The sequence below is a fragment of the Paramisgurnus dabryanus genome, chromosome 11 (genome assembly GCF_030506205.2).
Source record: "Paramisgurnus dabryanus chromosome 11, PD_genome_1.1, whole genome shotgun sequence".
NCBI classification, from domain to species: domain Eukaryota; kingdom Metazoa; phylum Chordata; class Actinopteri; order Cypriniformes; family Cobitidae; genus Paramisgurnus; species Paramisgurnus dabryanus.
In genome coordinates this window covers 30,527,843-30,555,489 of record NC_133347.1, presented here as the reverse complement: position 1 = coordinate 30,555,489, position 27,647 = coordinate 30,527,843, and the positions used below count along the sequence as shown (strand labels likewise).

The 27,647-nt window shown below is 36.3% G+C and overlaps 1 protein-coding gene across 1 annotated transcript; it reads right to left on the bottom strand.

The window, feature by feature from the left end:
* LOC135729881 (cytosolic sulfotransferase 3) lies at positions 1-24,482 on the bottom strand. The gene is made up of 8 exons (XM_065247771.1): positions 24,334-24,482; positions 22,879-23,014; positions 13,228-13,356; positions 12,419-12,519; positions 4,512-4,638; positions 3,165-3,262; positions 1,010-1,184; positions 1-922 (listed from the first exon to the last, which is right to left on the bottom strand). Exons 1-8 carry the CDS (start codon positions 24,355-24,357, stop codon positions 810-812), a joined length of 903 nt encoding a protein of 300 aa, XP_065103843.1. The 5' UTR covers positions 24,358-24,482; the 3' UTR covers positions 1-809.
* Positions 24,483-27,647: the final 3,165 nt, after the last annotated feature.

The following is a 27,647-nucleotide window of genomic DNA, read 5'->3' as shown; positions in this document are numbered from 1 at the left end:
CGGAGATTCATTTTCCTAATAAAAAAGTTTTTATTTCTTAAAGCATGATATATCACAAGTTATTATAGACCAATGTATCGTCCATCGCAGTATCGGCGCATCGTGATACTATCAGCATCGTATCGTGAGGTACCCAGTGATTCCCAGCCCTAGTTTTAAACATGCTTCCCTTATGTTTGAATACACATAGTGCAGAAAGATTCTGAATACAGAATCCCCATTGATGTTTTAATACATACACAGTTGTGTGGGAGCCTTTGAATACAGAATTCCCCATTTAATACACACTGTTGGGTGGAAGATTCTTGCCAAGCCACCTTATATACACAAATGAGACAAAGAATCATAAAATTCCCAAATCAGTTCTTGTGACCTGAAGGAGCACCAAATGGGACTGTTAACCATCTGTAATCTAGATCTCCTAAGTAGGAGACACCCCTAGAATTAGTTCAGATTATGCCTTAAATTCTAAACGATATTCTTTCTCATAGAAGTATAGAAATTTGACTTTTTTAACCATGGCCTTTAAAAAAACATCAACCATAGATACAGTGGACCTTCAGTGAACTGGAATTTGGGAGAGCAAGACGGAGAGATTGAGTCCTATATAGGTATCTCCACAAGCAAACCCAATGCTGATCTTCTGGACACCTGTCCTACAAACATATGGTTTACTTGCTATCTTTGGTATAATGTATAATTGTGTTTTAATATAAAATATTCTGTAGGTCAAACTGAGTTAAAATTTGCCTTTAGTCAGACAAATGAGCCAAATTCAGTGAATATTGTTGAGCTAAGTTCAGCAAGCATCAAAGTTCTGTCCTAAACTTGACAGTGGTGTTCTTCATCTTTTGTTTGTAGACCTCATCAAACTCTTCATTTTGTGCCACAGTAAAGTGAGTTTTCCAGTCTCCAACTTTACCTTTTATACACAAACAAAGAGAAGCAAATTAGCTGAACGTCAGAATCGTCCATTACAGTGGGACAAATGTAGATGATGTTTTCTAACCTTTCCTCATGAAGGGTGAGATCTTGAAGTCCATGACTGGGATTGTGGAATAATTGGTCATCTTGTTGTTTTTCATGACATCAAAATGAACTCCTTTTGTTATTTTCTCTCTCTCCTCAGCCGAAGTTGATAATCCCAGGAAAGAGCACAAACGTTCCACCTCACGTCCTGTGTCCTGAGGAAATAATTTAACAAATTACACTTTAGACCAGTGGTCTCAAACTCCCGACCCGCGGGCACCTTTCAACAATATAACATAATCTGGCCCGCAGAAAGATTTTTATTCACTTTGTTTCATATTCATTTCATTTTTAATTTAAACGTTTAAGGGTTCGTTCACATGTCGCGTCTAACAACGCGTGTTAAAACGGGTCAAAGCATTTCTTACTTTCTAAAGTGCTCGGGAGCGGAAGTTGCGCTCCGTGGCGTAACGTCACGCGTTGCTACGCAGCCATGAGCCGCGCGCGCTCTGTGTTTGCGAGGATAACGGAATGCGTGATTGGACTTTAATTCCTCATCTGGACCTCGCGTCAATCATATCATTGTCACCATGCGATCAGTTAATCTGGTCAGGACTTTGTAGTGTTTATCCAGAGAAGATTTGTTACTTCCGGGTGAATATCAGAAGAGCTGCGGTGGACTCTCATCAACAAGTCACAGCTTCTAATGGAGACACCGCATAATATGAGGGAGAGCCGTAGATGTAATGCAACACATAAACTACAGATAAGGAAAATTGCCATCAAAGTGCCCAGGTTAAAAGAGGAAAGATGAGGAGAAACATACAGAGGATAAAAGTATGTATACTGCTATATATAATGAAGTATAAAATATTATTATGTAGCTTGCTATGCAATTACACCTAGCAGTATTATAATGTTTTTCTGTTTAACTAGCTTATGTAACATTGACTACTACCCATTCAGAAGTTTAAGGATCACTTTCACTTATTCATATTTTTCCACATATAATAGCAAATTCATTAAAACTGTGGAATAACAAAGATGGAGCATAATAAAGTCTATACTATGACTGTAAACAATCCAAAATAAATCAAAACACAAACACTTACTGATGGTCATTTTTTATATTAGTTTATAAATGTATACAGAAATGTTATTTGTTAGTTTAGTGCAAGGTTTTAATAGGCCTTAGTTATTAAAGAGAAGGTTAAGAAATGATTTACTTATATAAAATAATGTATATTTAAAAGATAAAACCACTGCTTTTAGTATACATTAAATAATAGAATTTTAACTGTCTATTTACAGAAATATTGTACTTTTTAACCTTAAAATTAGTGATGGGCAATCCGGCTCTTTTCATAGATTCGGCTCTTCTGGCTCGGCTCCCTTAGAAGAGCCGGCTCTTACGGCTCCAGCTCTTTATTAATTTTTAGTATCTGGGAGACTTCTTTTTAAAGCCAAATGTTGCAATTGTGAATGGTTTGTGTATTGGTATGCAATTTTTGTATCAATTGTTTTTATAAAAGCTGTATTTTTATGATTTTTTTCGTCAAAAAATACATAGTTATAATTAACATTATAATAAAACTTTAATTAAACAATTGAACAATGAACACAGAACCACAGCAAACCAAATAAATAGTCAAAATTAGTCTTTAGTGCAGGTTAGCATTTATAATAAATGCCTCAGCTTGCCTCAACTTTCTTCTTCTTTTTGGTAAATGCCTTAACTTCCTCCCAAGTCCCAACGCGCTTACATTATACTGGCCTGTTACTGTACCACTTCACTGGCTTTTTGCAGCATATATCCCCCATTATTCTTTCACATAACAGTATAATCCTAGTCTGTCTTCCCATTTGATTGGATGCATTTTGTGCCACATACAAATAGGTCCCGCCCCTGCCTGCGGCTGAAGATTCGGCTCTCGTTGACGGGAGTCGGCTCTTCTCGTTCACTACAAAGAATCGGCTCTTAGAGCCGGCTCGTTCGCGAACGACCCATCACTACTTAAAATAGCTCTGTGGCCCTCCGATTAAATGTCAATCTCAGAAATGGCCCCAAGCCAATTTGAGTTTGAGACCCCTGCTTTAGACACAGAGGCCCTCATTTATCGTTTTCTGTGTTCATTTGATAAAATGAGGGCCAAAGTCTTGAAATATATATATATTATTCTATGAAAGAAACATACTTCAACCAAATCCTCATAGAACAAGTACAGTAAGTTAGAATATGTCTGTTTCTTCTCCCACCATCCGCTGACATGGTCGTACCATGGACCAAACACATCTGTGGGGTGAAAAGCTGATGTTTAATGATGATACTTTTAGACTGGTTTTGGACACAGTAGATACTCTGAATACATTTACTTGGTAACACTTTAGAATACTGATCCATTGTTAATGCCAGCGTTATCATTTTTACATGTAAGTCATTTTTACATGGAAACTACATAGTGTTGCTTTAATACATTCTTCTAAAGTAATTATACATTTTTTGGATGAGTATTCTAAAGTGAATATCATGGTAACCCACTAGTAATGACTCAAGTGTTAATACATCATTCTAAAGTAATTACTCATTTTAATTTTAGAATTACCCCCGCGGGTAAACACTTCCCCTGGAAAAGCAATCAAACACTCAATTTATCATTCAAGTCTGAGCAAGGAATATCAATTGTCAGAGACAAATTTAAAGACATTATATTAAGCACATTCAAGAAATGCATTCTTTCATATTTAGTCAGTTTTTGTGTAATGTTTTGACAGGTAGGTTAAATAATAAAATCACTGGCATTTTGATGGTTGATGAATCTATATGTTCCAATAGTCTCTTAATTACTCTGACTCAATGAGAACAAGTCTGCTATTATGTATTGATAATGTAAAGAGTCTTGTCTATTTGTTTACAGTAGTAAACATGTTAATATAGTGGTAGTCATTAGTCCTGTATTAGTTATTGTTTAGTTTTGCATGAATTATGAAACTTCACAGCAGTTTTCTGGGAAGTATGAAAAAAATAGTAGTTATTGATTAGTTAATAGTTAACTACCACGCTCATCTGTGTGCTATTACTTACCAGTTAATTAATCAGAGTTTCGTGTTAGTTAACAGTAGTTACTAGATTGTTAATATTGCATTCCTCATTTGTTCCTGTGTAGTTATTCATTAACAATGGATCCGTATTCTAAAGTGTTACCATTTACTCTACCTAAAGTGTACTAGTCATAAGATCCTTTTAAATGAATTTCTAGCATTTAGAGGTGGTTTCCCAGACAGAGTTTAGATTAAGCCAGGACTAGGTCTTAGTTTTATTAGGTCACTTAAATATTTTTTTTCACTAGTTTACAAAAAAAACATTACTATTACTTTCCTGCATCTTGAGACAGATGGCAAAAATAAATCTGTTTTTTGTTAAGACATCTCAAATATTTTAGCCTGGGAAACTACCCATTAAAGTTTAGAGTTGTAATTGACAAATACCATTTGATTTTTTAATTTGTTATTTTAACAACTTTTACTTACTAAGTTAAACTTACTTTTTCCTTCCATAAACTTCTGTAAGTAGTGGTTCCAATCACCCGGTTCAGGCTGTACCATGTTCATTCGCTCAAAATGAAAATAGGAAACTACGTTGTCCTTTGCATTACGACCTAAATACACAACCTGGAAGGAAAGACAAAATAATTCAATTTCCGAAGTGCAGTAATGGCTATAACACAAAAATTATTTTTCTGTATATGTTCAAATAGGGCTCTTCAATTGATGCATGCTTACTTCTACATTCTGTTGTCAAAGCAAAGCATGTGTAGCAAAACAAATTACATTACTTATTTTTGCTTATCAGCATTTTGTGAATATGAGTATTTAAGGGCAAGCTTGGATTACTTGGATGCATTTTATTGTTGGCACAGCACCGCATTAGGAAAACTGTTGCCATCAGGAAAATTGCGAACAGCCATGTGTAACCCACGGTGCTCATTTGTCAATCAGGGCTTAACATTAACAACTGCTAAATGGGGATGGAATTTAGCAGTGGCTTGTATCAGAGTAAGTCACACTAACCACTTTGGCGGATATATAAACAGTACTGTGCAAAAGTCTTTGGCCACAACCACCAGACTTGTTGTTTTAGAAGTTTTAGGGCTTTATCTTACAGCTGGCGCAATGAAGCGCAATGCACGACGCAAGTGTCTTTTGCTAGTTTCCACCCTGCGCAATTATCATTTTCACGTTTAGCACCACGTTGTTTAAATAGCAAATGCATTTGCGCCCCCTTTTGCGCCCATGGGCGTTCTGGTCTGAAAACGAGATGTGTTCAAGCACATTGTTGGCGCGTTGCTATTTTGAGGCAACTGCGCAATATGTTTTTTGTTATTTAAAGAGCGCATTAGTAATATGTGCCTATAAACCGTACGACAACGCGGGTTTGCTAATCACATACATGAATGCGCAGCAGCAGCGCAAAAACGCTATTAAATATGAAAGATTAAAGGATTGAATGTAAAAGATTATTATTGAGTCTCTTGGACATAAATGAGGACTAATTATTAGACGTTAGAAGGCACAAAGAGCTGCTTCACCTGCAGCCTGGTAAGTAAATAAATGCTTTGCTTTAAACAAATGCATCTGTTTTTAAATGTTTTTTTTAAATGCTACCTCATGGATTTATTGTATATGATGACTTTGTACCTGTGGATGAGAAACATTTTTAAGTAATGCTTAAAAGAAACTGACACTGTCCAAGTGCTGAGACGTGCAGAGAGCCGTTTGTAAATTCTTTATCTCCTGGTTGTTACAAATAAAGTATTTTTAGTATAAACTTTCTTACATACTTGTAAATTATTTTTTGATGATATTGGATAGCCATACATTCAAAGCAATTAACTCTTTCACCGCCAGCGGTTTTTTTTTAAAAAGTTGCCAGCCAGCGCCAGCATTTTTCATGATTTTCACCAAAGTTTAATGCCTTCCAGAAAATGTTCTTCTTTAAATATATAAACATACAATATACCAAATGAAAGAACAGACCCTCTGCTTTCAAACAAAAAAAAAAACGTTTCATCCTACCTTTAGTGGTTCTTTTGCAATCAGCTTTTGAATATGGGTAGGTTTTTGCAAAAACACCATATTTTGAGCAAAAAGCAGAGATAATTCCATTTTTGTGACGGACTTTTCATAGAGATCCCATTCAGAGCGACCTTTAAAACAGACACGGACATGCAGCCGCTTGCCATAGGGCAATACTTCCGGGTTTAAAAAGTTGCGGAAAGACGGAAAATCTCGTCATTGGCGGGGAAGCGTTTTCTCTTAATTGACGAGATATCTCGTCAATGGCGGGGAAAGAGTTAAAAGCCTGCTTTTTTACTTCCATGACTAAAAGAAAACGGGTTTTAAAGGTTTTAATAAAAAAATAACTATTTCAATACAAGTGAAAAACAACACAATTATTTAACATTATTCTTAAACTGGGGTTCTTCTTCCTCTGCTTAGTTTTTCAGTTTACAAAGTCCGTCATCTAAATAGTGTCATGACCTGATCTCTCCATTTCTTGTCTTATCCGAGTTTGAGAGATTAGGTTGTGACAGTACGTGTCTGCCCTGAGAGATTGTGTGACATGCCCTTCCGCGGTCCACGTTTCTCTCAGGGTTCGTGAATTGTTTCCCGCTCCCTTATGTTTGATTAGCTCCAGGTGTCTGTTGTTAGAACTCCCTATTTAATACCCTTCTGTCCTGTCCTCCGTGCGTTGGTATTCTTCTGTGTTTCCTGCATATTCCCTGAGTGTATTCCTGTTCCTGGTCTCTTGTGTGAGTTTATGTAGTTTAGTGTTCTCAGTGTGTATGTTAGTGAGTTTAGTTCTCGTGTCTGTTTATTGTAATGTTTTACCCCCTCGTGGGTGTTTTGGTTCTGTGTGTCTGTATACATTAAAGTATTGTTTATTTAAGTCTGCGTTTGGGTTTTCCTGTCTTCTCGTGTTCCCCGATCGTGACAAATAGGGATTAGACATAGTGCCAGCGCAACTGGCTTTTAAAGGGGATGAGAGCTGAGACTCTCATTGGTTTATTGCGCGTTACGCCCAAAACACACCCATTACTCATTAAAAAAAGGACCAACCCTTTTCGACCCTGTGCTCGGCGCACAAACCATTTTTCATGTCGTTAAATTAGCAAAAGTGGATTCGGACACGCCCATTTAAACGTTGCGCTGTGCGCTTTAGACATTGTGCTTAGATCGTTAAAATAGGGCCCTTAATGTCCATCTACATTTATTTTTCGATCTATTTTATTAAGATACAAACAGGAAATATGTACACAAAATAAAAATAAAATAAAAATAAAATAAAAATTAATCAGGCACCGGTCAGTATTTAGTATTTTTTTAGAGTGAAAGCCAACAAGAAGCAGGCCTACCCACCCAAAGCCATAACTTTTGTGAAAGAAGGAGACAAGGTTTACAAGACTAGCATGGTGGCCAACAACTCAACCTCTCTATTGCAACGAGCAATAAAACTGCATCAAGACATGTGTCTGTCAGATGTAAAGGAACAAAATCCATGTCAATTAGGACTGTGACTGTAAACTCAGGGAACATGGATTTAGCCCTAATGGTCATGACAGGAAACTCAGGGAACACAGTCTAAGCAACTTCCATATTAAGGCCCCAATAGTGCTCACTGGAACATTCAGAAGCCTAGAAATGCACCTATAACCAATGCCATCATTATTATGTTTTGCAACAATTAGGTTGCAAAGGTATTGAGACAGCCCTTTCCTTTTAAAAAAGCCAATAAGACCTTTTTTTATGCCATCAGTTTGGAATGAACGGGCTGATATTAATTTGCAATGACAGGGGGCTGGGTTGCTTTTTAATTGCTGATGTTTTAAACTGTTGTCTTGGTTTTCCATGCCTTTTTTGCAACTCCCTTTCTTCACGTGTTCAATACTTTTTTCCTGTGTCATTTCACATTATTACACATAACTTAATTTCTTTTGTTTAATTGTATGTATGGATTACTTGGGTTGTTACCAACATCTGTGAATGTCAATAGCATCTTTGGAAATATAGAAATATATTTAAGGAGAAAAATAGTGACGTGTTCAATACTTATTTCACCCACTGTATATATATATATATATATATATATATATATATATATATATATATATATATATATATATATATATATATATATATATATATATTTATATATATATATGAAGAGTTTGGTTCCAAAACGCAATAAATCCATTTTGACAAATTTTGGTAAAAAGGTGTTTTTTATACCAAGAAAGTGAAAAGATAAAAAACACTATTTTCTGTTACAAACTTTCACATACCACCTTTAGGTTATAATAACATTAAAAATTCAAATCCATTATTTGATTTTAAAATATTTATTATAAAAACTGATTATTTTTTCCCCAAAATGCAATAAATCCACGACACATTTTTCCCCAAAATGCAATAAATCCATTTAATCAATATAAATGTATTTTTTCATACTGAAACATTGAAAATACACAACAGAGTAAGTTTGTCCACATAGAACAGCTTCTGAACTTGGTCAATATTAATCTTACATACAGGAACTGGATTAATCTTTTGAATTTATAAACAATGAATCAAAATTACATTCATTTTTAACATATTGCATGTTGTCTTGTGTATACTATAAATCCATTGCATTAATATAATATCTGTATTTAATTATAAAACTGTGCAAAATAAAATTTTGAAGAATATTAAAAACTGATTTGCACATGACACCACTTGTATTAGACTAGATAAATCACATTCATATTTACGACTTCTTTGTTGAATTGAATTAATTGTCTTGTGCATACTATAAATTCATTGCATTTAATATAACAATATTCTTTGTAAAAACATTCAATAACTTATCGTTCATTACGAAATCAGTGAATGGTCACTCCCAAAAGGCTGACACAATGGTTAGCTACTCTTCATGACTGTCACTGTCAACATTGTTCATCTGTGACTGAGAGAGTGCATTATCATAGAATGCATGCACATTGGCACTTACACCAATTTCAGAGAGCAATTTCAGCACATCTTTCCTTTTTGCTTCTTTCACTGTGCTTTCATTAGGAAGCTGACTTGGCTTGAAGTTTTCCCAATTCTTCCCTCTCTTCAGTATTGAGTGATAACGGTATTCACCACTATACACAACCTTGAATCCAAGTTTGTTGTTCCTCAATTCCAGCATTCTTGCATCACTTAGCTTAAATGACTTCTGTGCCTTCACAAAAACATGTGTTTCCGCCTTGAAATCATAAGCCTTCCAGTGTTGCCCGTAGATGTGAACATTTCCATGGTTGCACAAAATCTCATAATATTCTTCGGGCAGAAGAATTGTATCCTTCTTTAGAACCTCTTGCTCAATCCTTCCAAATACACGGTCCACAGGCAGAAAACTGTGTCCCCTTACAGGAAACACATACTCAGCACTAATCCTAGGAAATGCCTCCTTCATCAAGGCAAACAGCATGGACAGAAGATTCATGTTTTTATTTAGACCAAAACATGAATCGCTGAACAACCGCAGCCTTTGAGCACTTTGAACAGCACCACTCAACTGTTGACGTAAACAGTGGTCCAGAGCTGAAGCAGTCATGTTGCTACCTTTTCCGTTCTCATGCTCCATCCATGTGTACAGATGAACATCATCCACTGCTTGTTTACTGCCCTTCCCATGGTGAACAACAACACCAAAGACATACATGTACAGCTGTCTGCTATAGTATGCCTGACAAATGGGGGTTTTAGGAAGTATCAGATTCTGCATCATGTCAAAGCAAAGTGTCACTGCATCAGGATCTACCTTCCCCATGAAATCATAGAACGCCCGTGCTTGCCTCCTGTGTAAAATGAAGGATGCGGATTCACTGCGTTTCTCCTCTTCAGTTAAGCTGGGGTCCTTAACTCTCAGTTGAAACCTGGCACATGAAGAACAGGTATCTGTGGCAGGATGCCCAAATCCAAGGTTGAAATGCTTTCGAAAAACAGTGTAATACAGCGAGTAGCTGACTACATCATGATTTTGCTGGTCAAATAACTGGTGCATTTTCTTCACGCTGAGGTTACAGGGTAGGTATTTCCGGCCAGGTGCTCCCCTTCGTCCATAATGGCTAGCCCTACATGTAAACCTTTGGATATGATCTATCACGAGCTGCCTTTTGGCCTTATTTTCAGCCACCTTACGAGCACCACCCCTGTGTTCGGGTCTGGCTGAAGCATTGAGTGCATAATACTTTGCCACTCGAGACACACGATCTTTGCTGATGCTTGCAATGACAAAAAAGACATACATTTCATGTAAGTATGTTTGTTGTATGTACACTCTAGAAAATGCTTGGTTATTTTCAACCCAGTGTTGCAAAAAGCGAAAACCCAGCTGGGTTTTACCCAGAAAATGTTCATATTTGACCCAACAATGGGTTAAAACAACCCAGTATGGATTACATTACAACCCAGCAGGCTGTGTTCGTTCTGTTTTGACCCTGTGTGTGTGTGTGTGTGTGTGTGTGTGTGTGTGTGTCTGTCTGTCTGTCTGTCTGTCTGTCTGTCTGTGTGTTTGTCTGTTTACATTAATTTAACTTGCAGCCTATTTATCAAATAGCACTGGGAGATGATCAGCCAACTAGGACATTTTGTACCCTACATCAGACAACTAGTGTTGCTCATTCCTTATGTACATTTTAACATGCAAACAAACAAGAAACAGACTTAAAATATTACAGATTCAACAGAAAAACGTATGTCTTATCCTGCAGTGCTGATGGCCAGCATAGCCCACAATAATGTTTTTTTCCCCACAATAATGTTAAGCTAACGTCATATAGCCTTGGCTAAATAAATCACATAAACAATGTCGATCAATGATGCACACAGCTAAAGAGCATACAATATAACGTTAGTATGATTAATAAATAAAAAAATAAACTGCAAAATGTGGCCTTGCAGACAGGAATCTTTGTCGGATGATCTTTAGTCAGCAAATGATATTTGTTTGTGAACTCCCTATTCTTCTGTAAATCTCTGTTGTAAACCTTGAGGCATCGTCGCTGCACTCTTTTGACGGTCATTAGCTGTAAAATGGCTTGGTCCTGTTCGGTTTTTGTTGACTTCGCGTAAAACATTTGAAAGTTTTCCAAAAGATCCCCGGGGCTCAGTCTTTTAGCGCGACAGAATGCTGTCCTATGAACGCAAGCAACAGCTGGCATTTTTCCTCCTCCCGAGTGCCTCATCTTTATAATCACCTCACGTAAATGATTCGCTTTTGATGGTTTACGTTTCTTGCCCACTGCAGAAACCACCACAGGTTCATCAATACCGTCAAAAGTATTCATTTTTTGTTTGTTTGTTTGTTTGTTGTTAACAATATAGATAAGGAAAAGCTAGGAAGCTGGGTGTAGTCAAAGCACCGTCTTCTGTTTACAATCCGTGTGCGCGTGTAATGGTGCGCTATGATTCGTTGAGGGGATCTACCGCTGTGATTGGTTGAGCGGATATATTGCATTCTGCAAAAAGTGGAGACTGGCGTTTGTCGCGGTTTGGAAAAAAGGGAGAAAACATGTCAAAATAACATGGCGGATATTGGGTTTTGCGTTAAACTGATTATCGACGTCTCAATACCGACCAGATACAATACTGATTTTGGCGATAACTTCGTTTTTTTTAAAAATGGCGTTTATTGCGTTTTGGAACCAAACTCTTCATATATATATATATATATATATATATATATATATATATATATATATATATATATATATATATATATATATTCAGCACACATACCTTATAACACCTGATATATAAGCAGGATCCTCCTTTATCTGTTTACAAACGTTATGAAATCATGCAAAGTTGAATGACTTCCAAATCTGACACAAATTATTATTATTATTATTATAAACTTATTGTTTGTGAATCAGGGAAAGGTAAGCAGACGTAATCTAATAAATTGTATGTACTTTTTATGTAACTGATTTATGTAACTGATTTTGGTTTGTTTTCACCAAGAAATTAATAGATTGCAACTCTATTCAAATAAACAAATCTAAGGGCAAATTCCATTTGAAACTGATCATCTCTATGCCCTGTTCCCTTTCAAAGCTCTTGAAGTATAAACTTGAAGGAGTTGTGCAATTGTGTTTCATAGTGTGAACGATTAAAATACACTCAATGAACTTGATAAGTAATGAAAAACAACATCATTTTCTACAAGGGCTTTACAATTGAGGGCAGAGCTTTTGGTATACTAGGTAGTGGTGCAGCTAGTTAGAATGTTCTCCACGGTGCTGGTCTGAACCGTTTGAGGGTGTGGTGGCTCATAATAAACTCAGTAATCCATCTCAGTAAGAAGAGGTTTCCTCATCTTTTTTGTACTCCAGTATAAATCAATATATTTATAAATATATACCCTTGAGTTCTGTTCCCAGAAAGACTTAGGCACCAGCTGAACAGGTAGATGAGTTTTGATGAGGCGAGGAGAAGTTTTCAGATTATTAGCCAGTTCTGTCCCTGAAAGTGAGACATTTGATTCTAGATTAGAAATCAATATAGTTAAGATTCTCATACACAACACCAACATCCAAAAAATACAACATATGAAGGAAACCAGCAGTGCAAAAATTAACCATGGTTATATTGTGGTAAAAGTGTAGTAACCATGGTTTTTTGGTGTATTGATTAGTATGAGCAAAACCATGGTTTTACTACACTAACTATGGTTTAACTATGGTTTTTGAAAACCATGATTGTCAAAACCATGGTTTTTTGTAGTTACTATGGTTTTACTACAGTAACCATGTTTTTTTGGTTTTAACTGTAGTAAAACATGGTTAATTTTTGTAAGGGTTAATCCATGATGTATTATTTCAACCCAAGATGTGTGTTGTTTTAAACCATTGTTGGGTCAAAAATAAACACTTTCTGTGTTAATTATTGAAAATAACCCATCATTTTTTTAGATTGTAAAGTGTATAAAGAGTCAATATTACATCTAAGTTACTATAAACTATGATTTTGGAATGGGTATTTCTGAGAGAGAGAGAGAGAGGGGCATTTCAAAGAAATAAAAACATGTTTATTCATGTGAGAACTTCCAATGCATCTGGTTTATATTTCTCTTAATGAAATGTCAATACATTTTTAAGATGTAATAATACTTTTCATGATGGACAAAATCATGATTGAATTTATGAAGTGAATTATACTGTGTTCTCTGACCTGTTGGAATAACTTGAAAGCATGACTCCAGGAATGGCACCCTCATGTAAATTGGCGTTGATGTCTGGTGATCTGAATCATCATTACCGAAATACAGAAGGTCCAATATATAAGAAACCCAGGTGGTACCTAGTGGAACAGTGGAGAAAAAAATAAATAGTTTTACATTTAATCAACTTTAAATAACAATAACTGTCAAACATGGGAAAGAAATGTTCACAAACTACAGTGTGGAATGTATAATGATTCTGTTGATGTAACTTTGCAGCAGTGGCGGCTGGTGCTAAAATAATTTTTTTGGGGGGGGGCACAAACAAACTGTACTATTCTTTATGATGGTAACTTCAAAAAAATTGCATGCATCTTTAAAATATATATCTGTGAAAATGCAAGTCACTATTACATACACATACTAACACAACACATATTAATATGAAACTATTATATTTATAGTAAAACATTCCTAAATGGCCCCTAATGCTTTCTTAGACTCACCTCATTATTTATTCAAATACAACAGCCAACAGATAACACACAGATAATGTAGTACTGTTTATTAAAATAAGAATATGCAGTTTGGTTGTAGCATGATATATAGTAGTTTAGATATATATAATAGATATAGTAGAAATAAATGATATAAGATGGTATATAAATACACAGTATTTTAACAGCTGCGCATCGCAAGCATTTTTAAAATCAATTTTTTTGTGGTTTTGTTGTCATCGTCAGCTCATTCAGCTTGTGTTTGAGAAAGACTTCACAAGCAAACATGTCTTGGCAAACAGGTTAACCTTTGATGAATTTGTCATGCATGTCTATTTGTCAAATTGAATCCATGATGTTCTCATCAACAGATTATTTAAAGCGTTGTGCTTTGTTGTGATATGTGAGCATGGGTTGCTGCAGCAGCATGTATGAAAGGGTCAAGAATTAATGAAAATATAGTCCATGGGACTGTCGTAAGATTGAATGACGTCACCAGAGTCTACCATACCTTGGCTTTAGGTGAATTGAAGCCACACATTGAACGTCGTTACCGCATTATTATATCTATACAATGTTGACATTAAAAACTTGTCTAATTCGGTCGGGGCAACTGTAACTCTCCAAAATATCTTCAGAAAAAGTTTCCTATACCCTTTTACTCCCTGCTGACATTAATAAGACGCAGAAGATGACTTATGTATTTTCTGTTTGAGGAAGACAAATAATGTAAAACGTAAATGTAGACATTGAAAATGGAAGGTTAAAAATAACATTCAAAAAAATAAATTAAACAATAAATAAATAGTAAATATAAAATGTTTGTTTCGATAATTGATTTTGATGGGTTAAGCTGCTTGTTGTGTTGATATAGCAAGTTAGGCATCATTTTTTTCTGTTTTCATGTTTATAATAGCTAAATGTCTAAAAGACATCTTTCCATCTCAAAATGTGTTTTTTGTGCTCTTGTGAAAATACTGGGTGGGAGACAGGCATCATGATAGTAATAGCTGTGTATGAGTCCATCAGTTGTCCTCAGTGTAAAAAGATGTATTTCAACATCAAATAGGCACTGTTGGAAAGAGGTCAAATACGGTATTTTCCGGACTATAAGTCGCTCCGGAGTAAAGTCGCACCAATCAAAAATGCATCAGTCAGTCAAAATAACATATACAGTATATGTTGCAGTGGACTATACATGGCATTTATTTATAAAATTATTTCACAAAATCCGTGCCGAACAACACACATTTAATCTGGAGAGGCAAGTTATTCAACTAAACAACAGCACAAAGAACAGCAGGCTGAATATATGTTTGTATATTAACGTAACATTATCAGTTATTTACACAATAAACAATAGCAAACAGAACATACCTGGAAGCCTGAAGAGGATAAATTAACCAAACAAGCCACCTAGCATCAAGTTCGCGGACTCGTCCTTCCACATCACTGAATCCATTAAATTACATAAATACAGAGCAGCATATAGCGGACTCTCACGACTGTAGACAGTAATGGTCTCTCTTGCCTCAAAAATGTCAACATTAAATGATGTTTTATATAAACAAGGTTTGGGAGGAGCTGATCAGTCAATGAACACGGCTGGCTCTCGATCATTAATCAATGAACACGGCTGGCTCTCAATCACTAATCAATGAACACGGCTGGCTCTCGATCATTAAGCAATGAACACAGCTGTTTATCAATCACTAACTTAGTAGCAGCTCTATAAATAATCAAGACTCCTTACCCTCATTCTCCGGAATTATCGCAAACCCACCTCCACCCCTTCGCCTCACTACGTACATTTAGCTCAGCACCGGGGATAACCCGGGTCAGGGCACGCCCCAGGCCCGGGGCTCCTTCCCCGGTCAAGGGACGAACGTTCCGAACTCGGGGTGTATTTCCCGAGCTCGGAACCTTCGCCCCGGGACAGCACGCCACTCACTCATATTAGCAGTCCCACTTTATTGTCAGTGAGGCGAACTCGTAAATTGCTACAGACTCACAAGCGGCTCCCGAGAATAAGAAGCAGCACCAGCCAAAATGTGAAAAAAGCCGCGACTTATAGTCCGGAAAATACGGTATGTCAAAGATGCTGGAAAAGCAAAGATTGTGTAAGACCTGGAGGATTTTTCTGAAGATTAGTGGGCACGTTAATATCTCAGAGCAAACAAGAGACTCAACTATTACAGATGTGGCCTTTAAAAACGCGCGTTTTCTCCCGCGGCATTCGCCAAATCGTCTCGCGGAGTCACGCAGAATTCTGCAAGTGTTTTCGGGGGGGCTACTTTCCCTTTTCCCTTAATGTGTTTCACTTCACAGAAAATCCACCAGGTGGCGCATAAAAAAACTAAATTTTTATATGCGTTGTAATGCGGTTGTTTCCAGAAGTTAATAAGGGCATTGCTGAATATTTAACATTTCTATTAAAACAGCAAAGTGACGTCAACCACTTCTTGCCAGCATAACAGCGCATACATATATTAAGATGACTGTACGTGCAACTTATACTAAGTGCAACAAAGAATTTAGTGTGAGCCTAATACACTTAACTCTATTTACAATGAATATCTTAATTATTTGTGTTGTCGAATTTTGACACCGTTTCATTGTTTGTTCATAATATTAATAATTATGTCAGTTTTTCTAAAAGTATTAATATTTTAAAGAGATTCATGTGGTATAAAAATACATGTTTTAAAGTTATAAATGTTGTAAAAATATATAAGTATTATTGTTCTTAATATATTAAGAACAATAATATGACACATGTATATTGCGCTAAATTGCTTTACATGTGGAAAGAGGAATTCTTCTCAACCACCACCAATAAAGTTTAAAAAATATTCTTTAAAAACGGCGTTTAAACCCACGCAGAGCGAACAAGAAAACATGGGCCTATGCTTACATACTGTACAGTGGGCATATGATATCTTTATTTAGTTTTACATATTTAAAACTTTAATAATACCTTTCTTGCGCATATAGGCAGTCAGTGTTATGATTTTTTTAATCCTTTCAGCCGTTATTCATAACAGTAAAAATATTCAGTGGCTTTGTAAATATATTACTAAAATAATGGATTAAAGTAACTTTATAAAATCTCTTAATGTCACTTTTGTATTTTTTATTTGGTCAAAACAAAATAAATGGCTAGAAATAGAACAGACATTTTAATTTAAAATGTACATATATTATAGGCGTATATTATAGGTCCTTCCAGATATCTTATCTCAGACGTTCGCAGTCAACACTTTTAAAACTTATTTATATAAAATCTAATTTATAAATTAAAAAACAAAGTTTTAAGTTAAGACAATAATAAATATGTTTATTTTTATTGAAAGAAAAACGTAGAAAATGTTATTATGGGTATAGCATAAGAAAAGCGCTATATAAATGTAAGGAATTATTATTATTATTAATTTCTTGACTCTGTGTCACTGGTAGCTGCTAAAACAAGCAGCTAAACCATGTACAATTAATTACATTTTGGAATTAACTTCCTTCATGTCTTTTTATTTATACCCTGTAAAAAATATTTTCTGAATTTTTAAGTAAAGTTAGCATTAAATATGTTTTACAAACAATTGGTTTACAAACTCTGGGATGTTTGTGATTATTATCATTCAGAAAAGTGGTGCTTGTGTTTAGACTTGTGTTTTACGTGATTAAATCAGGAAGATTAAATTAGTTTCTTTTCAGTGTAGAACAGTTTGTCATCAAAATGCAAAAATAGTATCTTTATAAACATCACTAAAACAAAGAGTGAATTAAAATTAAAAAAGTAATAAAGTTAAAGCTGCTGATAATTTTGTTTATATTTACTAGCATTTTCTGAGTGAAAAATGTTTAGATTTTGTTAAGTAGCCTAAATCTTACTCCAATTTATTTCAGTGTAGGTTTCTCATTTTTATCAGCTTTCTTTTGCTTTTCAAAGGGCCGTCTACCTTTGCTACCGCCAGTGCTTTAATGTGGGCCGGTAGGCGCCAGTACTCAGTACCGCCACTTCCAAATATAGCTCTTGAGCGTACCACCACCTCTCCCTGCGCCCAGAACGTACTTCTAGCGTACCAGAACGCTCATTTGCACATCTGTTTAAATCAGAGGCTTAATTTAATAATTTGGCTGCGCTGCCGCTTTTCAAAGCGCCCTTCACAATGCAAGCTACCTAATTCGTCCCACCGAGAGCAGAGACTACATTACCCATACACCTTTGAGTTTTACAAGTTAAAAGCGCATGCGTAGCTTTTGCTGCTGTCAATAGGCTTGTTCGACTTCATGCGGCGCCCCGAGAATCGACAGCCGGAAGACTTCACAGTATCGCGAGAGCGAGGCGAAATATGATTTCTTGAATCATTCTCGCGGTACTCTGACGTCATCCGGCTGTCGGTTCTTGTGGCGCCGCATGAAGTCGAACAAGCATAGTGTTAACAACGTGGTTTGGAGAGGTGTGTGAAACGCGCAACCATAGCTGCTCTGTTAAAATGAAAATACAATGAATACTTAATATGCCCTCCTGGTTTTAGACTCTGAGGAGTAAAAGAACAAGGTCAGAATCAGAGGACTCTCGCTGGCTGACATCCCACCAAGCCAGAATGATATCGCTGCAGGTCAGATGCAAGCTTTTTCCAATACCCTTTTAGGTACGTGACAATCTCTGCTGTCGTGGCTGTCAGCTTGGTTCCCCTCGACGCAACTTCGGATTTCCTCAGACGATGTGCAGTGTAAAAACATTATTGAAATTGTATTATACATTCTTGCTAAACTACAAGTGAACGAAATTTCAATGAATTTGAACAACGCGCACAGGAGTTTTACCAAACGCAAAATGGAAAACAATGGGACAAAATAAAGTGATAACTTTCGAGTTTCAAATGGCCAATATTTTGTTATTCTTGAACCCATAGACATGGTCTTGGTGTCCAGAGAGTATTTTTGCCCGACAGCGACAATATGTTATTAAAAAATAAATTACATCATTATGGATAAATGAGTGCTTGCAGAATATATATGTTTGAGAATGCTTATCAGTACTTTTTTGTTTCTTAAACTTTAAAGATGAATATTCTCCTTTAGAGATGGGCAATTTTCAGCAATAGCACATTATATTCAAAATTTTGAGCTCATAAAAAAGATTTTTCGCTTATTTAAATGACTTTTTTATGTTTTTATGCACGTTTAGTTTTGGTGCAATTTCATCAAAAGCTTGTAATTAGGAAATATACACAACATGCTTAACGTATATTTTCTATATGTTAAAAATGTTGTAAAAATTGCGTATTCTTATATAATAAGAATAACAATATGATATATTTATATTGCGCTCAAAATGATTTAGAAATGGAAAAAGGAATTCTTCTCAACTACCACCAATAAAGTTTTAAAATTCTTCTTTAGAAAAACGGCATTTAAACCCACGTGCACCGAACAAGAAAACGTATGCTTACATACAGTCCGTGTATGATATCTTTTTTATTTAGTTTTACATATTTTTATTTATATGCATTTAATAATAGTCTACCGTAAGGTCATAATGTACACACTGTTAAAAATGATTCAGTGGCTTTGTAAATATCTCTAAAATAAATGATTAAAGTAACTTAATAAAATCTCTTAATGCAGTTATGCGATTTTTCTAGTTGGAAAATAAATTACTAAAAATAGAACAGATATTTTGTGTAAAATGTACATATATTATTTGATGTATACGCCTTAATAATATAAGTATTACATTTACAGATTATTTTAGTCAATATATTTAAAAAGGTCAGAGTAATATATTTAAGTTTTTAAAACTGTAATAATTGCATATTTCAAATTATTATTATTTCTATTTGACATCAAAAATGTGCAAGTTTTACGCCTAACTTGAAGTATGATTTACTTATATTTTCACATTGATATTATTTGAGTAAATGTAGGCAAAAAATTTATTAATAATAAGTAGAAAAAAAATTCAATTTTAAACAATCACATAGCCAACGGTTTTTTAATCAGCAACAAAGAAACTGCGCATTTTGCCGATGACAAACACCTCAGAAACTCCTCGAATTTATGAATATTTACACTCACAATATGATTTTATTTCCTTAGTACAAAAGTATAACATATTATACAAATTCTCAGTGAAATGTATTAAACACCAATGCATACTTTTTATCGTGTTTCATACCATGTAAAGGGAAACATGATAATATAAAAAGTAGCCTACTGTTCAGTAATGCAGAAAAGCGCACCACAACCATGTTAAAGCTATTAAAACGTTCAGATGCACAAATGAACTAAATGTAAAATTAGATAAACTAGTTAATGATATTGCGTAAATGCGCTCGGTCTCTTCAAAGGTCTTCGCGAATTATTTTGTTATAAGACTCGATTATCATACATCACGTCTCTTCTGTAAGTACACGGAAAAAATAAGACAAATGATGCGCGTTTGAGTCGGATTTTTATGAAGAATATGTGACTGTTTATGTAACTGGCAAAAGAAAACTTCGCCAACAAAATGTTTGCCAAAAAGCATGCATTTGTATGACATCAAAGTCTATCGCCTAAACATCGATAATCCGTGTCATGTTACTTCAATATCATACAGTATATGCTCAGCATGAAGTCGAGCATACACATTGTCGTCAGTATGGCCTACATGAAACACGCCTGCCCTCTACAGGTTTTTATATTTCCTGCGTCCCCCACCAAACCCCCCTTTTGCGGGATCTCGCAGAATTTCGGAAGTCTCCGCGGCATTCTAGTCTCAGAGACGCGCATTTTTAAAGGCCACATCTGTACAAGATATAAAGACTGTTGTGGATTATTCATGGAAAACTTCAGGGTAGACATTTACACAATACTTGAAGGGGATGTGTTCAATATTGAATGTTAAAAAATCACCATTACCTTAATCGAATCTATAATATCATTGATATTCCTACATGTTCCCTTCATTTGCTCTGGACTCATTTGCTGCTTGTCTCTATGGTCTTTATCTTTATGACTAAGTAAGACTAATGGTGTTTTCACATATGTTGGTGCGCACCGTGGTGCGGCCTCCGTGTTCACATATGTTGTTTTTACCGTACTCGAAACGCCGCACTGTACACCATGTGACAACGGTCAGCGCTGTCATTGGTCTCTGACAGCTCTTACCATCTCATGACAACTCCCCATGTTTCCACGACAACCAGTTTGACAGAAAGAGCGAGGCTATCAAGATATGGAGATAAACGATGCACGTCTTTGCGAAGTTTCTTTGCTTTAACGCAAAATTGCTTAACTGTTCTATTAAAAGCCCTTCTCACGGAGCCAGCACTATTTGTGTGTGTGGAGGACAGCTTTGCATTTATAAAATCATCAGCTCAAACGTCTTTTTAAATATAGGGGGATCATTGAACGGCCACACTCCAAATTGCATAGCCTGTCGGCCTTTGATGTAAAAAGCTGCGCGGCCGAATGCCTGTTTATTGCAGTACATATGCGGTCGGATTAATAATAAACGAGAGTATTCAACTGCAATATATAAATATCCTCACAACATTATTTTTCTCAAAACTTTGACAAAAATTATTTTCAAAGGAACTGTATTCTTACAGTTATTCAAAGATGCACACATTATTCCGCATATGATTTGAATATTAGACGTGAGTATTTAACGGCAATGAACGTCTTATATGACAATAAATATCCACATATAACTTAACTCAACAGCATAATGAAATGAATAAATGGACAAGGAAGCAGGATTAGCATGTAAATTGTATTATTATTAGCGGAAAAACAGCAATATTACTGAAAAAATCTCTGAGGTAAATGCGCCAAACACGTTAAAATAAATGAGTAATAACAGTGGAAAAAACATTATTATCTCTCAAAACTTTATATGCCAAAAATTATATTTAAAGGAAATATTCTTACAGTTATTCACAGATGCACATATTATTCCATATTACTCCCGTTTATGAGCACGTTCATCTCTGGCCTCGCTCTGTTATGTAATAGCTGATTGAGGTGCGCATCTCTGTCTTTCAAACAGGTATAATTTTACATAGTTACTTAATCATTTAGGAAAATTAGCCATGATTTAATGATTTTATTATTATTATTATTAAAATGTTTTTTTGGGGGGGGCAGATTTATTATGATTTGTATTACCCTAATTTTACTACCAATAGGCTATGATACCTTTTTTTTACCATAGAGGGCCGGTGGTATACAAAATTTCCAGGTAGATTTTTTGGTCCCACTCCGCCCCTGTTGTTAACCCACAATATAACACCCGGCTCACGTCACGACGGAAGCCAAGTGGATCAAACATATGGAGAACTTCCTGTATTTGGTTCGGGCTGAGGTCGAGACTAACTGTTTAGAGCGGTCTCGGAGCGGCCGTTTAGTGTGGCCGAGTGCGGCTGTTGTGTTCACACTGACCCAAACGAACCGTACTTCGGACCGACACATCATTTGGGCCGACATAAACAGTGTATGTGTGAAAACACCCACATGTATATATTTATTCTGCAAAAATGTTTCTTAATATTTACTATACGTCACCGAATCTTTTACTTTATAATTGATCTTAATTCTGACTTCATTTGCAAGTCCCAGGTACTTTAGGAACTACAACCATTTTAGTGTAAGCATGTCATTTTCACGGTTTGTGAAAATTGGAAAGAAGAGGGGGATTTGCTCCTTGTTCTTATTTTAATGAATTGGGTTTTTTACAGTTAGTTTTTTTCTATTCTGCACCTCACAACTCTTATGTGATCTGATCTGTCCAGTTTTGGTCATGTGATTGCACTGGGAAGTGAGCGGTTGACATGTAAGCACTTGTTCTGCATATGCTGCACACCCATTGTTTTGCTCCTGGGGTAGTTTTCAAATTTGTTCACCTGTGAACCTAGCACAGTTCTTAGAGAATTCCAAAAAATGTGGGCGTTTCCCCTTAAAATGAAAGAAAAGATTCTTAAGAAGAAAATTCAGGTAATTCAGAAAGCACCTTGTGTGCTCTTTGCAACATCAATGCTTTCATCAAGTTTCATTTGTGTAAGTTTGTGTGGAAGTTGAGTGACACGCTCATAAGGGGATTTGTGTGATTGACAAGCTTTATTTATGCGAGTCAGATGTAGTTCATGTATGGTAACTGACCTCGTTCAGTACACTCACCTGCTTTAGGGTAAGTGGCGATTAGGATGTCATCTGGTCTCGCCTGGAAGTTCTTCACATTTTCCCAGTTGTCAGTGAAAAAATTTACCATAGAAATGCCCTCAAAATCAATCAGCTCAGGCCGAGATATTTTCAGCTGCAGTATTGAAAACAAAATATTGAGGTTTCATTGTAATAATACTCATTCATCAAAATAGTTTGAAAAAAGTTTTGATTATCATTTGCTGAGGTCTTAAATTTCAGGAAACACAGAAAGTGACACTGAAGGTAAATAAAATAACATAGTAAACCCCAAAAGATGGCATACTTTATTTTTACTGAGAGACCCTGCTTTGCTAAGAAGTGTGGCATGTGTGCCCCAGCCTGATTTGGTAAATGTATAAGTTATACAGTATATAATGTCATTTCAGATTGAGGGGGTTTGCTTTTATTTAGACAAAATGTATGTGTTTAGGTCATAGTATATCTAATGGCCTTAAAGGAACAGTATGTAGGATTGTGGGCAAAACTGGTATTGCAATCACAAAACTTGTGGCTAAAACTGGTACTGCAATCACACAGCTGGTGGCCAATACACAAAATGACAACATCAACATCAGTTGAGGGCTGCAACTCCACTTTTTAAATGACAATATCCTGGCCAGACAACTGTTGTCAGTGATATAAGTTTTTGAAATAATAATGATTTCTTAATGTCTAGTGACATATCATGGCCATTTTATGATTAATTGATATAAATTTCTCACATATTGTTCCTTTAAATATAATAACTGTGCTGCATCTTGCAAACATGCTGCCTGCTTTCACACAATTAAATCCATTCTCAAGCCAAACATCCAGTAACTGATCTAAAGACTTATCAATGTTAAAATCATTAAGGTGACCAATTAAATCAAACTCAGAAGCTGAGCGTTAACTCTAGTGTGACATTTCTCTGTTGTCGGTGAAAGAGCAACACCTTTAAGTAAAATTTTAAGCTAAACTTAAATTTGGCTGCACTGTTTTGTGATGTCATTAAATCATAAAGGAAACAAATCACTGTGTGAGCGGAGAAAATAACAATGCTTAATATTTATTACTGTAGATGGTTTCAGCAGTAACAACATAAACAAACACCTTTTGTGGACCAAACCTAACTTTCGGAAAACTTGCACATGGATTCAATAACAACAGAGTTCCTGTAGAGCAGATTATTTCTGATAACAAGCAAAATAAATGTCAGGTTAATTACCTTTGTTCATATATATATTTATATATGAGCTAATGCTACTGTGTAAAATAAAATATACAATGTTAGCTACAAGAACGGCTCTCCTGATTTTGCCAAGGGGTTCATTTCCTCAGAGCAGCATTATGTCGACCCTGGGACACTATTGTTATACAGTTTTTTATAATTCAACAGTTTTTGATTTACAACTTTGTTTAAAGTATCAGAAAATAGTTGTATTTACTCACTGAGGACATGTCAGGGGTTTCCATGATGATGAATTCTTCTAGCTCTGATCTTTTGTTCTCATCAAATCTTTCTGCTGAAAACTCTTCCGCATTCAACTACATTCTGTTCTTATGTTCACAGTTCCCTCTCTCTCTCTCTCTCTCTCTCTCCCTCTCTCAACCAATCTAGAATGTCACGTTATGTAAGTTCAAACAGCCCTCCCTCCCTCCCTCCATTCAGTTCAACACAATCATCATCACAGTTGTTGTTCCTCTGTTTTGTCTCAGACTTTTGTAATCCTCTTGCATGGCCACGCACACATGCACGCCAGTATTATATATTGTACTGACATAGAAACAAAGTAAAACAGCACAAAATACACTGCCAACACTTTACTTGAAGGGGTGTTCATAAGACTGACAAGACGAGATCGTTCTCACTGCGGAACACAACATCCAGGGGGCGGGGTTGGATCTAGATCCAACTCCTCCCACTTTATATACTTTGTTCCGCCAAATGAACCAATATATTTGAGTTGTTGCAGCCTGCAATTAGTTGCAACCTGTGGTCGCCAACGTTTGCTATTATCAATTTAAGTGTATGTTTGATTAATAATATAGTTGAGAAAGATTCATAATTTAGAAAGTATCACAGTTAGGTGTAAGGTACGGACACGTTCCCAACAGTGTGATATCACTGAAGGGATTTATTTGTACATTATCCCACTTATTACACAGCTATTCCTATACAAGTTAATATAAAAAATAACTTATTTGATATCTTTTATTAGCAAATTAAAAAAAAGTAAACCATATACGATGGAAACCTGTTTCCTAATGGCTGTATGCAAAGACGCATTAAAACAAGTTCAAAGTCCATAGATAATAAGATAATAAGATAAACATTCAATTTATTAATTTCTAAATAACATGCCATAACATGCCATTTTAATAATAATGCATACTTATACTGTATCCATTAATTAGTAAGTGAGCATTTAGTTAGTGAGTTGCAATTTTCTGCACATTTGTATATTTCAAAAACTAAACTATATAAACATAAAGCTTATAAACATATATACTTTCACACATTTTGGTTTTATTATCACCACAAGTTGCTGTGTGTGGTTGTTAAATAAAGTGTCTTGTGTTTATGCTCAAGTGGGCTCAGTGATATGTTAATAACAATATTATGGTGTTTTCTGGGTCAAAGAGGGAAAACTCACTGTTGTATGTCTCGAAAGAAACTAATGCATTTTGTGATGTAGATTACCTAGATATTACACTTTAAAAAAAAAAAGAGACTATAAATTGAGGGGATGGGGGGCCTACAAAACCTCTCAGCCCCAGGGCCTCACATTAGGTTTAGGCGGCTCTGATAGTAGGCAAAAAGCAGTAAGGCGAACGAATAGTATGTCCGAAACCTCAGTATAGGGTAGGCGAGAATTACCGGGATTTTCAGAGGCATGTTTACTTAAGTATCATCCGACACTGCCTACTTACTGAAAATGTAGTAGGGGAAACAGTATGTGAACAGAGAAGTATGTCCAAATCCTCAGTATTCATAAAATCAGTATGCGAGAAATCCCCGGATGCCCTACTGAGTCCGCCAAGATTTGGAAGCAAGCATCGGATGGACCCTTCTATCCCAGCTTTCCCATGATGTCACCAGAAAGCAAAATAACAACGGGAGAGCAGCCAATCTGGTGATTTCGATACGTTACACAGGGCTGTTCCTCAGCACCCTGACTTCACACATAGACCCAAGGTGCTCAGCTGATTCATGAAAATAAAGCTGTAGAATTGTCACAGCTGTGTTGGGATGGCAGTAAATATGTGATAGTTTGAATACATTTGATACATTTAAATAAAGTTTTGTTTCATATGGTTGTTACGTCCCGAGCTGTTCGGCAGCTCTGTGTGTGTTCTTGCGTTATTGTGATGTTGTCCCTCTGTCGGTTCTTGTGGTTCTGCATTAACTCGAACAAGTCTACTACATTATAGGTCACATGATAACGTCAACATGGCGGATGCTGTCCATACTAACGCAAACGTACGTACTGTCTTAGTGCTCGTTAAGTAGGTACTAAGTGAAATTCAGTGCCTACTCAGTAAGTATGCGATTTCGGATCCAGCCTGTAAAAGAAAGGACACAGCGACCCCATTGGATTCAACAGAGACAAGTGAAATCAATTAGAAGCACACACTTCCTGGGGGTCGAGCGTACTGCGCGGACTCAAACTGAGCTTAATGACGTAGATGTCACATGAGCAACCTGTCTGACAATTGTAAGTCTTCTAATAGCCATGCCAAGCGAAATCTGAATCACCCACAAAATCTTGCAGAGACCGTGAGCTCGAACAGGAGCAAATTTTGGTAAGTATTCTGTTTAATAATCTTCCTTGACTTTATGCCTCCACGTCCACCCGACTGCCTCATAGACAGTAAATCATTGCCTACAATCTTGTCCTCCTGTCTATACAGTCATTTCTCTACTGTGCGACAGAGAGTCACAGGTTATGACACAATTGTCATGGAGTGACTTTTTATAGTGGAACCTATAGTGGCCAAAAATAGTTCCGCCCGGACGACTGTCCATGAAACACCAGTCACTTCTGGTAACTCCGGGCAACCCAAATTCGGGTTTTATTGAGAACAGGTGTGCAGATGAGTGTGGCGATCGGTGATTGGGCGATTCAAGGAAGTGGAGGCATATAAATAAGGCATCGGAAGAACAGGAAGAGGAAGTTTTATTCTGACGAATGTTGTGGGTGAGACGGAGCATTTGAGGTGCTTGGAGAGACGTATTCATTGTGGATATTGTGGACTGGGCAAAGTGAAACGGAGGATTGGGCTAAAGATACAGAGTTGAGTATTTAAGTATCTTCATTGAAGTGTTGTGTGGACATATGCTACTTATTTCGAAGAGATTGTGAACATTGAAGAGCCACCAGAAACACAGTGAAAGGAGACAAAACGAAGGAGTGTTGTACTGTCGGCCTCGTATACATCAGATATCTGGAAGGCAGAGGATAGGATTAAGTAGCAACGGAACTGTGAGTACGCTGAATTGTTATCGTGTCAATGCTAACCTTAAAAGTGTTGTATCTCAGTGTGCTTCTTTGTGAGTGTGATCAGTGTGTAAGCGGCCCCACCCGTGGAAAAGATTGGTGGGTGAGCCGGAACCAGCTAAGGAGAGGAGGGAGTGTGTTGCAACATTGTGGCCGTGACGTCTTTATCTGGTCATCCGCTACATCAGCTTCTTCGATTTTACGGGTGAATTCCCGGTCCTGGTTTTCTGAGAAGTCTGTCCTGGTGAGGAAGGCTAGAAGTTG

Coding starts and splice junctions, on each gene's coding strand:
- LOC135729881 (XM_065247771.1), bottom strand. CDS start 24,357: ATGGAAACCCCTGACATGTCCTCA. Junction 13,357..22,878: donor CGCCACTTACCCTAAAGCAG/GTGAGTGTACTG, acceptor CTGTTCCACTAG/GTACCACCTGGGTTTCTTAT. Junction 923..1,009: donor CTCACCCTTCATGAGGAAAG/GTTAGAAAACAT, acceptor TGTGTATAAAAG/GTAAAGTTGGAGACTGGAAA.